The sequence below is a fragment of the Chelonoidis abingdonii genome, chromosome 3 (genome assembly GCF_003597395.2).
Source record: "Chelonoidis abingdonii isolate Lonesome George chromosome 3, CheloAbing_2.0, whole genome shotgun sequence".
NCBI classification, from domain to species: Eukaryota; Metazoa; Chordata; order Testudines; family Testudinidae; genus Chelonoidis; species Chelonoidis abingdonii.
In genome coordinates this window covers 165290576-165305865 of record NC_133771.1, presented here as the reverse complement: position 1 = coordinate 165305865, position 15290 = coordinate 165290576, and the positions used below count along the sequence as shown (strand labels likewise).

Sequence of the window (15290 nt, the reverse complement as noted above, 5' to 3'; positions counted from 1 at the left end):
TCAATCCATGTTTCATGTGCTGCATGGGCTTCCTATGGGTGTGTGTGTGATTTTTAAGGTGGTTTTGACCTGTAGAGGTCAAAATGGTTGAGCATCTATGTACCTGAATGCCTTTACCCATGTCATGCTGTCACGGTACAATTCCCCACTCTGAACCTTAGTGTCCAAGATATGGGGTACCAGCATGAATTCCTCTAAGCTTAATCACCAGCTTAGAACCTGTAGCACTGCCGCCAACCAGGAACTCCAGTGCCTGGTACACTCTGGTCCCCCCAAAACCTTGCCCGGGGACCCCCAAGACCCAGACCCTCTGGATCTCAACACAAGGAAAGAAAACCCTTTCCCCCACCATTGCCTCTCCCAGGCTTCCCCTCCCTGGGTTACCCTGGAAGATCACTGTGATTCAAACTCCTTGAATCTAAAAACAGAGAGGAAAATTCACCTTCCTCCCTCCTTCTCTTTCCCCCTCCCAGACTCTTCCTGAGAGAGAGACAGTAATCCTGGCACAGAGAGAAATTAGCCTCTCTCTCCCCCTTCCCTCCTTTCTCCCCACCAATTCCCTGGTGAATCCAGACCCAGTCCCCTGGGGTCTCACATGAATAAAAAAAACCAATCAAGTTCTTAAACAAGAAACTTCTAATTAAAGAGAGAAAAACAGTAAAAATTATCTTGTAAATTTAAAATGGATTAGGTACAGAGTCTTTCAGCTATAGACACTGGGAATACCCTCCCAGCGTAAGTATTCAAATACAAATTAAAATCCTTTCAGCAAATATACAAATTTGAACTCCTTTCAGCCAAATACACAATTAAACTCCTTCCAGCCAAATGCACATTTGCAAATAAAGAAAACAAACATAAGCCTACTCGCCTATTCTACCTAGTACTTACTATTTTGAATCTATAAGAACCTGTATGAGGGAGATTGGAGAGAAACCTGGTTGCACCTCTGGTCCCTCTGAGGCCCCAGAGTGAACAACAACCAAATTCTAACAGCACACACAGAAACTTCCCTCCCTCAAGATTTGAAAGTATCCTGTCTCCTGATTGGTTCTCTGTTCAGGTGACAGCCAGGCTTACTGAACTTGTTAACCCTTTACAAAGAGATATAAAGTACTTTTGTGCTATTAACTTTTCTTATCTGTTTATGACACATGCCATCACAGTTGAAAGCAGCAGAAATACTAGATGTGAAGCCCCACTGAAGGGACTGCTGGCAGGGCATTCTCTAGGAGAGTTTTATGGCTTTGGAATTTACTCACTTTGTCCAAAGTAGTCCAAATCCAATGACCTACAGGAACACTGCAAAAGCTCATCTTTCCACCCTCTCTTTTCTTCCCCCCACCCTCCCAGCATTTGGGGAAATGGTTAGGGGGCAGCAGGAAGGGGAAGATTAATTGAGTTAATTGGTTTGTTGGTAGTGGATTGCACTGATTGTATGGCTGTGATTTAGTTATATTTGGTTATTTTTTCTTGTTTGAACAAAGTTCTGCCAGGAGTCCCTTGAGAATACAGATAGGCATTCTTTATTTAGACTGGTATGAACAAAAAAAAAAATCAATTGTTCAGAACAGACTAATGTAGGATGTATGTGTGCAGCAGACTGCTAGAACTTCTGCTACTAAACAAGTAGCAAGAACGTACTTGTGTGTGTCTGGATATACTTTATAATAAATAGCACAAGTCCCATCAAATTTAAGTAACCTGCACCCATGGTACATTATAAATATTTCAGTTAAATGAAAAACTGGACGTGTTGGCTGTAATTGTTAAGTCATAAGAGCACTGCTGAGTCTCATGCAACCTCATTGCATATGTCATTTCAATCTTTATGGCAGCTCAGTTCTGGTGAAGAGGTAATTCATAGACTCTAGGACTGGAAGGGACCTCGAGAGGTCATCAAGTCCAGTCCCCTGCCCTCATGGCAGGACCATAAAGTTGGATAACGTCATAATAAGGAAAATGACAAATAGTTCAATGACAGCTAAGAAAGAAAAAAGTGCAGAAATGCATTGAACCCTCGCTGAATGCGGGATTTGGGATCCATGCGTGGTACTTCATTATAGCGGGGACTGCGTTAAAATGAATTGCAATTAATTAAATTTGGGATCCATAGCCATGATCGCATTATATGCAAATTTGTGCTATACAAACACGTGTTCTAGCGAGGGTCCGATGTATGACAAATGTGATTCCATTTTACTCTACAGAGGTTCTTATATTATGCCAGGGACATATACTATGGTGATCGATGCCAGTATAAAACTGTAAAATAAAGAGGTCCAGAATAACATGGCTGCCTGAAGCCTGAGCTCTGAGGGGGATATCAAATTTATCTGCTTCCATCAACCCTCAAAATTTATTAAACACAGATTTGAAGAAGATGGATTCTCCAAAAAAGCCAAATATTTAAAAAAAGAGATACCTCAACTAAGAAGAGTGTTATTGGGTCAGAATGTAAAAAGACTTCTAAAACTCCATGTGGCAGTCAAATCAGACAAATGCCAAGGCTGAAGAAAATCAAATGGCTACCAAAGTGGATATGCCATGAAAGAGGATCTGATGCCCAATCTTCTAGCAGTAATGAAAAAAGTTACTGATGTGAAAAGAGCATGTCACTGTGCCAGAAACTGGCCTAAGAGAAACAAGTGAGACACAGTCATATGGCACTGATAGAACAGACAGAGAGAGAGAAAGAGAGACGCAGCTTAAACTAGATGATATAGAAAACAGAGAGAAGGAAAATCATCAGAATTAAGGGAATAACTGAAAACACTGTTGACTGAAATACAATCTGTATATAAAAACTTTAATTGCAGAGTCATTACATCTGAGCTCTCTAGGACAGGTAAAGTTGGAGAGAGCACACAGAGTGCTGCTTTCCACGCCTGGATCTCATAATAATGGACCCAGAGATCTAATTGTGAAATTTCATGACCTGAATATGAAAAAAGCCAGAGAGCATTAACTGCTCATACTCAGAGGCTGCAAGCGACAATTTTTCCCATGACCCCTCTGTCCTAACTTCAAAAAAGAGAAGGAAGCCGGGGCGAAATTACAACAGAACTCAGAATGGCAGATATCCACTACAGTTGTAAATTCCTATTTAACCTCTCATTCAGCTTCCAAAATCAGTACTATACAGTAAGCAATTTTAAACAAGAAAAAAAATACACTCCCAATTACTATCTCAGACATACAGAAGAATATTACAGAGGTAGTAATGAAAGATAAGTTGCCAAAAAAATTGTCGCAGACAATGAAACACCGGAAAAAGGAAGATAGGAGAAGAAAAGAGTCTAGAAACCATCCTGGCATTGAAAGAAATGAACCTGAACAAGAAACCTCTAATACATGAGAAATAACCTAAATATTAACCAGAAGGAACTTCTTGGGGGTCACCAAGGATGAACAGTGTTAATGTTATGAAAAAAATTGTATGAAGTTTGTTTTAATTGGGGTGATCATAAGTCTGATAGCAGGTTCTAAAACAGAGGAAAATATATTACAATAAGAGGGGATTTGGAGGGATGTCCCAGGGATAGTAGAGATTAGAGAAAATAGAGAAGGTATGGGGAAGAGTTCTTAGGGGTTCTTTGCAAATGCTCCCCATGTAAATCAAATGATCAGATGGCAATATATCCCTAAAGACATATGTTAAGATCCCACAGACGGAGAATGTACCTCCTATGGATTGCAAGAGAAGCAGTGCAAGTGTTTCTAGGACTAGTATAGGGGTTTCAGGTTCCACAAAACACAATCATTTTGGAACCGATTTATATGCTATGTTGGTATTTTACTTATGGATTTAAAGTAAGGGGAGAGGAGAGGGAACCAGGGAGGTTAGGGAGATTATTACAAGAAACAGATAGGGAAACTTAAAAACAAACAGAAACCAAGCCATACTCAGACACACAATCATGAATGCAACATAATAAGAAATGAGAGAGACTGACCATGCAAGGGTTTGTGCCAAACAGCTAAAGAACAGTAAGTTTTGCAATGAGCTAAATAAAGACAAGGTGGGTGAGGTAATATCTTTTATTGGACCAGCTTTTGATGGCAAGAGAAACAAGCTTTTGAGCTTACACACAGCTCTTCTTCTTCAGTCATGGGAAAGCTACTCAAAGTGTCACAGCTAAAAACAAGGTGGAACAGATTGTTCAGCATAAGTAGATGATAACATATTGTAAGAGGTTGTTCAAGGTGAAGTTGCCAGTTAACATCTTTGCAGGTGTCAACCTCACCTTGCAGGGTCATAGATCCTGGACTCCAGCTTGACTGTCCGCATAATTAAACAGCCCCTTAGCATGAGCCAGCTGGCACAGACCCACCAGAGATGTCTAATTGTAGTGTAGACATGCCCTCAGAGTAGCTTTTCCAGATCTGAAGAAGAGCTCTGTGTAAACTCAAAAGCTTCTCTCTTTCATCAACAGAATTTGGTCCAATAAAAGATATTATCTCACTCATTCTGTTGCTCTAATATCCTGGGAACAACACAGCTGCAAACAATATGTAAATAGTTTCTCAATGGCTCTTCCTTATAAAGTAACATCTCTGAATGTCAAAGGGCTAAACAATATCATTAAAAGGAACAGCACCTGGAAGAATCTAAAAAACCCACTCAGATTATTGCACTCATTTTCAGGAAGGTCAAAGAATGGACATGAAAGGTAATTTGTTTCAGCAGACTTCTTTGCTTCAGGTAAAGAAAAAAAACAGGAATGGGAATAATATTTGCTAAACATGCACCTTTTCCATTAAAGATCAATTTAAGGATAAGCAGAGATGGGTTATCTTGTTGGAGGGTGCAACTGCAGGGTTATTAACAACAGTGGGCTCAGTATATGCTCCGAATCAAAAGCAAAATTCCCCTATTTTAAGGACTTCTTTAAAATACTGCAGTGCTTTGTGGGAAAAATGGTTACTAACTTTTCATAACTGTTGTTTTTCCAAGATGTGTTGCTCATGTCCATTTCGTGCTAGGTGTGTGTGTACCATGTGCATAGTTGCCAGAGTTTTTTTTTCCCCTCTGTGGTATCCGTAAGGCCGGCTCTAGCACCCTCTCGAGTCACACTCTTGGTGCTGTTGCTAGGCTGAACAAGAGCACTGAAACTGGCATTGTATCTGACCAACCACAAACCACAGGAATCTCCTATGGCCAGGAAATACCCAAATATGAAAGTACGCATCCTTCAGATCAAGGGCCCTACCAATTTCCAGGGAGGGAATGATGAAAGCCAGGGAGATCAGACGGAACTTCAAACTTTTGAGGTATTTGTTGAGGTCTCGCACATCCACGATAGGGCATAGGCCCCCTTTGGCCTTCGGAATGAGAATATATCAGGAGTAAGAACCTTTCCCTCTTCGTTCCAGAGGAACTTCCTCTATAGCCCCCAGTAGTAGGAGGGCTTGCACCTCCTGGGCGAGCAGGTGCTCGTGAGAAGGGTCCCTGCAGAAAGACAGGGGCGGGGGGTGGGAAGGAGGGACAGAAAGAAATGGAGGGTGTACCGTACTGCCACCGTATTGAGAACCCAGTGGTCCGTAGTTATAGCGGTCCAAGCAGGGAGGTAAGACAACAAATGGTGGGAAAATAAAGAATGAGACAGATCCTGGTTGCAGGCAGGGAGGTCGTCCTATCACTAAAGTATAACAGTTCTTACTAGTTTGGTAACTATCCACTAAGTATAACTATTAACAAAGAAAAAAGTTCAAAGAACTACTGAATGGGAATCATTTGCTAGAGCAAAGAGAGCATTTCAGCACCAACACTGGCAGTAAGAAGGAATTGAAGGAGGAAGGGGGCCGGTGGTATCCTTATACTGTGCATATGGGAGCCACTCCAGAGGGCACCAGAGCCGGTTCCCTACGGATATCACTGAGGGTAAAAACTTCTGGCACCGATGCACATGGTGAGCACACACACCTACAATAGAATGGACATGAGCAAGCACTCGAAGAACATATGATCATTTGAAGGACTGCTGCAGCAGGTTAAGTTGGTCACAAACTTATTCAACTTATTTCAACATCTGAGCAAAATATCTTTTCAATGAGATATGATACGTGCCAAATCAGAATGACAATGAAATAATTATTTTCTCTAAACAGGAAGTCTAGTTTTAGATGCATTATTCTTATAACATGGAATCATATTTTCTTTGCATATCTTTGTTCAATAGCTAAGTAACAGCAAGCAGTATTATGCCTAGACAAATAATTTGGGTTTATGATTTTCACTATACACCAATATTCCCTAGGTTATCCATTCCTAAAACAATTTTTAAAGCAGTTATAGTCAAAGTAAAATAATATAAAAAGTTTCACAGTGATTCTCCCAGTGCCTGATCTGAAGCCTGTTGATGTTAATGAACTTTAGTTCAGGCCCAGGTTATTTCACATCAAACGTATTCAGTTTGTAAGTTAAAAGATGACTTTCCTATCTTCTAGCCCAGGGGTCGGCAACCTTCGGCACATAGCTCATCTGGGTAATCCACTGGCGGGCCACGAGACATTTTGTTTACGTTGACCGTCCGCAGGCACAGTCCCCTGCAGCTCCCAGTGGCCATGGTTCGCTGTTCCCAGCCAATGGGAGCTGTGGGAAGTGGTCATCGCTTCCTGCAGCTCCCATTGGCCGGGAACGGTGAACCGTGGCTACTTGGAGCTGCGGGGAGCCATGCCTGAGGACGGTCAACGTAAACAAAATATCTCGTGGCCCGCCAGCAGATTACCCTGATGTACCATGTGCCGAAGGGTGCCGATCCCTGTTCTAGCCTGACAAACTCAAAAAGCGTTAAGGTGTTTTTCCCCCCCCTTACATCACTAGTATCAGCTTATCCTTGATAGCAAACTATCTGTATTTACAGTAACATGTTCATAGGAAGGCTGTTGTAAGGGATTATGCTGCTACCACTTATATTTTAGTTGCAGTATGTAAGTATGCTAGCTGTGTTTAGAGCTAAGTGCAAACTGACTTTTTAGTTAACTGTTAAAATGTAGTGAAATATTTAGGTCAGAATGAATTTATACTACTTATTCCCACTTTATTTTCTTATATTTAAAAAGGTCACAATCTGACTTTACATTCAACTAATCTTAAGGAACAAAAGGTAAGAAGCTAAAAAATACTATTTACAAAATAAGGAACATGTATACAGGGAAACAGTGTAACAAAAGACAATCTTATCTTTAGCTTTATGTTTACTACAAGTCTCTCGCAACTTACGCGCATTTAACATGCGCGATTTCAGCTTTATGCTGAAAGACCTGGAGTCCGGGAGGGGGCATGGACTCAAGTAGAAGAGGTGGGGCCTCAAGATTTAAAGGTCCTAGGGCACCAGCTGTGGCTGGGAGTCCCAGGGCCTTTAAATCACCCAGGGGGTTCCCAGCTGCAGAGGTGGCTGGTAGCCCCTGGGGCGAATTAAAGGGCCCAAGGCTCCAGCCACCATGGAGTTTTGGGCCCTTTAAATGCCAGCCCCAGCCTGGCTGCCAAAGCTGCGGGCGGGATTTAAAGGGCTTCTCTGGGCTCTCCACCATGGCCTGGCGGAGCCCTTTAAATCCTGGTGGAGCCCTGGTGGAGCCCTTTAAATCCCACCTGCAGCTTTGGCAGCTGGGCAGGGGGGGCGGGAAGCCCTTTAAATCTGGCCTGCATCTCCAGCAGCAGGACCGGGGGGCATTTAAAGGGCTCCACTGGGCTCCCCGCTGCAGCGAGAAGCCTGGCGGAGCCCTTTAAATCTCGCTCGCAGCTCCGGCAGCCGGGGAGAGCCCTTTAAATCTTGCCCTCAGCTCCTGCGGCGGGACGAGGTGTGTGTGGGGGGCATTTAAAGGGCTCCACCGGCCCTTTAAATGCCCTCCCCCTTCCCCTGGCCCTGCCGCCAGAGCTGCAGGTGGGATTTAAAGGGCTTGGGGTTTTGGTTTTACACGATAACTGTGGAACAGAACCCTCGCCTAAGATGTGACAGACCTGTACTTAATTCTTTAATTTTTGTGCTCAAGACAATATGATTCTTCTAGGCCTTACCCTTTTCACACATCAAAAGTTCCATATAATCAAAGTTTCTCTAACAATTTAGTTGATGTATGAAGCAGAACATAGTATCATAGTATTTGAAATGCTAGTAGTAGAAAGATCATTTTGGTTGGCTAAATAAGTGGGTTTCACTTAAAGACACAAGTAATATTTTTTGTTGACTAAAAAAAATAAATCACTTTTCTGAGTAGCCACATCTTACAAAGGGCAAGCATTCCAAAACTATTCTATTTCAAATTGTTTGCACAGTTTACATGTTGCTGTAATTTCCTTGTCCTTTTCACAAACAAAATATTTGGGTTGAAATAAGAGCTCTCTCCTTAATGGCACAAACAAGTTATGACTCAGTACAGAATCAAGGGCAAGTTTGGTAGTGAGGATCAACAAGTTTATACATGCATGAATATCTGGCAGGGAAAATATAAAAAACTCTAGAAAAATAAATTACTGTGACTGAGCCTTGCAGAATTATCATGAAAATGTACCATCACATGCAAAACATCTACTTGCTCATTCTCATAAATGATGAGGAAGCAATTTTACTTGCTTACCAAAAAAATTGCCCCAGGTAAACAGCTGAGCAAAATTTTGCATACCAGCTATATTTCTTTCACTATTCCCTCTTGCATTTAGAACTTTTTCCATTCTCCCTTCCTGCCAGCGTACTGCTAATTAAAGTCACATTGTAACTGAAGACATTAAATATCTTCATTCCTCAACCCAATTCCTCTCAATGAAGGTTTAAGGCAAGAATTTTATCATTTTTCATTTTGATTAAGAATTCACACAAAATAATTAGATTAACTATGAAATGTGTAAAGACTATACATTAAAGCAATGTATTTTTGATTCACGATTAGGGTTAAAAAAACAGTTTGTTTCATTTAAGTGTCTAAGAAACTTTCAGTATCTTTTACAAGTTTATAAACTGGGAATACAATCCAAAACTCACATTTTACTGCCATTTGCCATTTACTGCATAATTTATGTTTATTTGTGTTTATTACATACAATTGTTAATTTAACCAAAAGAAATGAAGAATACCCAAGTGTCTGAAACTGACTCGTACAGATACTTTTCAATAGCATTTCCAACTGTTCTAAATCTGAAATCTTTATTAAAATTTTTAACCATCTGGCAGGAACTGTTCTCTACACTAAGGTTTCAGACAGCACATCTAGGTTAGGCTTAAATTCTAAAGATTCCTTCAGAAAACCTTGCAGATATAGCTCAAGAAGCCAGGATGTTGTTATTCTCTGTTACTAGTGGCTTATTTAAAAGTGAGAAACTGGAATTAAGACAACAATGTGCCTATTAAGCTTAACAACTAAAGCACTGAATCAATGGGGGCTAAACTCCCAGGACTGGGGAACAGGTGTTAGATTTTCTTCATTTGATTTCTCCTTTTCATAATAAATTAAGATCTTATATAACAAAAGAAAGAAAAATCTGTATAAAATTCACAACATTTTCTCTAGAAAGGAAAATCCTCAAACACATCTTGAGGAAAGAAAAATTAAGATTTAATTTATTTTACACATTTCTACAAGTAATAGATGAACTGCTCTCAGGAATGGTACTTGTGTGAATGATAGTCAAAGCTCAGACATTCACCAGCTGGTAAGAGAGTATAGGTATATAAATACACAATCAGCTGAGGTTTCTGGAGGCCCATCCGTACTAAAGTAGTAGTATCGTCTCTATTAAAAAACCCAGTGTGCATTAAGTATCTCAAAACTTGGCACTGAAAGGTCAAGAAATTAAGATTTCAGTTTAAATTTTTCATCTAATCTCTATATTCTGAACAATCTGCAGTCAGAGAAAAGAAGTTTAAAAGCCTTACCAGTTTCCTGTGAATTCAGCACTTCTAAGGCATGCATCATGGCACTTGCAAAGACATTGGCATCTTCTTTACTGCCAAAGTTAAGACCATACACCTGTCTAGCATCACGCCACTGGTGGAAGGTCTGTGTAGCTTGATTGTACTTCAATCCTTTTGGAATGGCACAATTTATTACCACCTACAACGATAAAGTAAATACTTGTAAGTACATTTTAAGTCTCAAATATTTACTGTAATTTTCTTAATACAATTGAGCTTTATTTAATTACTTGCCTGTAGCCATTTTTGATCATTTAAATTTTTTAAACCTGTTTCTAACAGATAACACTTAGTTACTCATCAGTAACACTAAGGGCTTGGCTACACTCGAAACTTCAAAGTGCTCCCGCGGCAGCACTTTGAAGTGTGAGTGTGGTCGCAGCGCCAGCGCTGGGAGAGAGCTCTCCCAGCGCTGCACGTACTCCACCTCCCCATGGGGATTAGCTTGCAGTGCTGGGAGCCGCACTCCCAGCGCTGCAGCACTGTTTATACCGCTGTATCTTGCAGCGCTCAGGGGGGTGTTTTTTTCACACCCCTGAGTGAGAAAGTTGCAGCACTGTAAAGCGCCAGTGTAGCCAAGGCCTAACACTTAGATACTCATCAGAAGGCTAAGTTTGCTTCTTCTTTTAAGCCAAGTTCCAGCACCGCTCCAAAGCTGTGGTGAAAACCCGGGGGCCACCAATTTCTGCACAATTTAAAGGTTTAATTTTATACTTCTTTTAACTATATGAACTTTCTGATGTGAACCAAGACAGTGTTTTCTTTTGGACTTTGAGAAGTACTGTCCCCTTTTCTCTCAGTGGGGTGTTACTTTGCTATCATTAAGCTTCATAGTTCAGTGTCAACTATTTTTTCTATGACCATTTCATCAGCAATAACCTTGTAAACTATGAATGTGTGTGCGCTTGGATATTAGAAGCTGTTTACAATCCAAAAGGCTGTCTTTGAGCTTTAACATGTCTGGTGGAGTAGCTTTTCTGTGCATAGCAGGCAGGGAGAAAATTAGAGCGCTCTTGGAGGTGTTAAGTAGATATAGGTAGTTTAACAAGGAGATAAGCTTATTTAAACTCATTTGGCAGGTAATTGCAAGGTTTAACATGAACTTCACTCAAGACAGCTAACAACTCTTTGCCTGCCAAGCAATGTTGAAAGTAGATAAGAGTGGTGCTATTTGTGAAAGCCTCTGGAAGTACCACTCAAGAGATTAAGAAAAAACAGTGGCTAAGGAAGTGGTCTTCTAATGAGCAGCACTGTACATGAAGTGATCTGTTTACAGTGTTCCAAATATACTGAGATGGGGTTTGCTTATATGTGGTTCACTACAATGATGAAAAAAGTCTGCATTAAAACACAGCAATTATTAACACTAGACCATATCAGTTGGCTTACAAATAAAAGCAGCGACCATTCTTATTGATCCTCATATCCCTGTGATCTTCACAATATGTTTTATAATACTTTAGAGAGTATATAAGGAAAAAATACAACTGCATCAGACTAAAATCCTACATAAATGTGTATGTAAATATGGTGCAATCCTTGAATTCCTGGCAAGTTACCTCTGTGACCCTTTTAAACCATCTTGGTGCCCACTCCCTGATCCTGATCTGCTCCAGGGACTGGTGAGGTGTCTGATATAAAACTTAGATAACCCCAGGGGCCAAAGTTATGGCAGCCACCCAGGCTCCTGCACAGCACAAAATCTCTGTAGCCACGGTTCCAGAAGACCCCTCTAGATCAGGACTGGCAAAGGAATCTTTAGGCAGCTGACTTATAGCGATCTTCTGCAGTTCCTGAATGGGGGACAGCCAGATATGGGACTTTTGGGGCAGAGCAGAGACCTCTGGCTGCCCCTATGCATAGGAGCTCAAGGGGGCACATGCCGCTGCTTCTGGGGCCACACGGAGTGGCCCCTGACCCTGCTCCCCGGCTGGAGTGCCAGAGCACCTAAGTGGGGCAAACCCCAGACCCTGTCCCCAGTGGGAGCTCCAAGGCCATCTTAAAACAGCTGGCGGGCCGGATCCGGCCCTCGGGCTGTAGTTTGCCCATCCTTCCTCTACAAGAACGCGTGATGAGATCATATGTCTCCATCTTGGGATGTCTAATTTTCCACCGACCGGTCTGGGAACCATGCTTTGAAACAAAGAGTTCCCACCATATGCAAAAGCTATCTAAGGCAGCAAATGACATCATTTGGGGGTTCTTCACTCTCCATAAGACAACCCTGGAAACACCTGAGAAAAAAAAGACTGAAATGGGGGAAGTGCTAGACACAGGCTACAGAGATTTTTAGCCTGAGAATGAAACTCCTGGGGATTCCAAGCTGTAAAGCAAATGCTAAGTGCAGCTTGCCCCTTAAGAATCTGCAGCCTGCTTATATCATCTCTTAGGGTGAGAATCTGCTATTCATATCCAATCTATTTAGTATATTATGTTTAGTTTGCATTTTTTTGTTTATTTGCTAGGTAATCTGCTTTGATCTCTTATAATCACTTTAAAAGGATCTTTTGTAGTTAATAAACTTGTTTTTGTTCTGTCCAAACCAGGGAGTTGGAATAGATGTGTGGGAATCATAATTCGGGTCAAAAGGCTGTTGCACATTCCTCTCCAGATTAAGCTCATAAAATTCACCACCTCCCACATGCTGTAAAGTTCCCTCTACAGTGCAAGATGGTATAAGTAACCTTCCTATGCCCAGTCTGGCCAGAGAGCCTGCTTGTAACTGGAGACGCGTGTGTCCCTACCTGTATGTATGCATGCTGGTGAAAGTGCATGCTGGAGGGCTTTGTAGCCTGTCACAGCAGTACAGTGTGAGAGGGAGACCAGGCTGGCGGGTCAGAGTACTCAGTGGTACCCCAGTTCCAGGTGGCACCCAGGGGGAGCCCATCACACCTCCAACCTCACAGGGTCCAGGAGCTCAGGCTCCAGTCCAAGTCTGAATATCTACACAGTGATTTTCAGCCCTGGAGACTGAGCCCTGTGAGCCCAAGTCAGCTGATACAAGACAGCCATGGGTTTTTTAATCCCTGTGTAGACATATCCTCAGATTCCACAGTAAGTTTGTAGGGCTGGCAATTTGAAACAAAATCTTTACATGTAAACTGACAGGAATTGATCTGAAAGCCATTAACACCAAAAATATGTATCTGTGTAATACCAAAGTCATTTCACAGAGCATAACGGCCGTATTAGAAGATTTTATGGGCTCAGAGCACAAAGTTTTGTATGCAAAAATGTAAGAGATTTCCACAATAGAAGACTTTAAACAATTTTTCTATTTATTCTACCTTTTTTATCTATTTGAGAAAACATGGACCTTATTCTGCTTCCATTACATCAGCTTAAAACCATAGTAATATCAATAGTTATGTCTACAGTCGCATTCGTTTAACCAAAACTGCATTTTGTCCATATTTCTTTAACTGAAATTCCCCAATGTAAATCTGCATTAATTTACAATTAAGGTAGTTATACTCAAGTTCTAGCCCTTATTTAGTAAGTTTACTGCTGTTAAAGCTAAACCTTGAGAAGTATGGAAGTGATCAGTTATGGTAACATTTTATTATTGTTGTAGTTTATGGATTTGCTTAATATTGATGTGAAAATTCACCAGAAACATTCCCATAACCACATTAGATCTAATTCACAAAATGTGTAGTACCAGTGAATTTTCAATATATGCATCAATATACACTTCTCATGGGACATGATAGCCACAGATTAGTGATGCGCAGGTTAACGGTTTTCATATATACCTTGAGAAACAAACTTAATGTAATTGGAATGTATAATGTAAATGTTGACATTAATACTAAGTAAATCATTAACTATATGAACAACAGAATGTTGCCTTAGTTTATTACGTGCATTCATTAAAATTCAGTATTTTTGTTTTTGAAATAATTCCTAGATATTTTCTATAAAGGTTATACTATTCACTCTAGCAATCTTGGCTAAGCTGATTTTTTATAAATTAAAATTTATTTAAAACCAACACTGCCAAACAAAGAATTTATAATCCAACAGCAGGGGTTTTTGAAGTTACAGGAGACTGAACAACATGCACCTGTCAAGATCAGGAACGTGATCGACCATTTAGGGAAAATGGTCCTGCCTTTAGCAGGGGGTTGGACTAGATGACCTCGTGAGGTCCCTTCCAACCTTTTGATTCTATGATTCTATGATTATACCATCAGTAATGGTCATTTTATATTGGAAAGTGGAGATATTGTAAAGTCAAAGTAAATTTGTTAACTATGCCTTAAGATACATTATTTCACCATATATTAATGGTCTCAAACACAGCCATTTATCACGTGGTTTTAGAATCCATACCGAAGACACTATCAATTTTTGCCATAGGTTTCAGACAATCAATTTGCATAGTCAGCAGTGAAATATCTGAAAAAAGACCCATTAGTTATAAAAAATATTGATATATACAGTTAGAGATGGAACATGAGGAGAAAAATTGACTTCCTTTCTACTATTTTTAATATTTCAGTCAAATGCCTTTAGTGAGGACAAACCATTTTAAGTTACAGACGTTCACAATTAAACCAGTATTGCCCCCACAATATACACATCCAGATAAGTAATTATACAAAAGGTCTTTATAAAATATATCAAGATCAACCTAAAACTAACTTTCAAAACAATCTGCATAACAAAAACAATCAAGCACTGAATTTCATTAGTATTTTTTCCTATCAAGACTCCACCACTAACATATAGCAACATATCAGATATTAACATTCTACAAATACATTAGAAGCAAGAGGTCAAGACCAAGGACAGGGTAGGCCCATTACTCAATGAGGAAGGGAAATAACAGAAAATGTGAAAATGGCAGAGGTGCTTAATGACTTCTTTGTTTCGATTTTCACCAAGATGGTTGGTGGTGTTTGGACAACTAACATAGTGAATGTCCCTGAAAATGAGGTAGGCTCAGAGGCTAAAATAGGAAAAGAACAAGTTAAAAATTACTTAGACAAGTTAGATGTCTTCAGGTCACCAGGGTATGATGTAATGCATCCTAGAATACTCACGTTGCTGGCTAAGGCAATATCTGAGCCATTAGCGATTATCTTTGAAAAGTCATGGAAGACAGGAGAGATTCCAGACAACTGGAGAAGGATAAATATAGTGCCAATCTATAAAAAAGGCAATAAGGACAACCTGGGGAAATACAGACCTGTCCACTTAACTTCTGTACCCGGAAAGATAATGGAGTAAACAATTAAGCAATCAAATTGCAAACATTTAGAAGATAATAAGTTAAGTGACAGTCAGCATGGATTTGTCAAGAACAAATAGTGTCAAACCAGCCTGATAGCTTTCTTTGACAAGGTAACAAGCCTTGTGGATGGGGGGGGGGG

The 15290-nt window shown here is 40.4% G+C and overlaps 1 protein-coding gene across 11 annotated transcripts in view; it reads right to left on the bottom strand.

Moving 5' to 3' along the window:
• The window catches only part of ENAH (ENAH actin regulator), a 190071-nt gene that overhangs the window by 80070 nt on the left and 94711 nt on the right, over positions 1-15290 (bottom strand). For all 11 annotated transcript variants that reach the window (XM_032778759.2, XM_075064300.1, XM_032778760.2 and 8 more), the window contains exon 3: positions 9874-10051. In XM_032778759.2, the coding sequence (XP_032634650.1) occupies positions 9874-10051 (178 nt within the window). The remainder of the gene's footprint in view (positions 1-9873; positions 10052-15290) is intronic.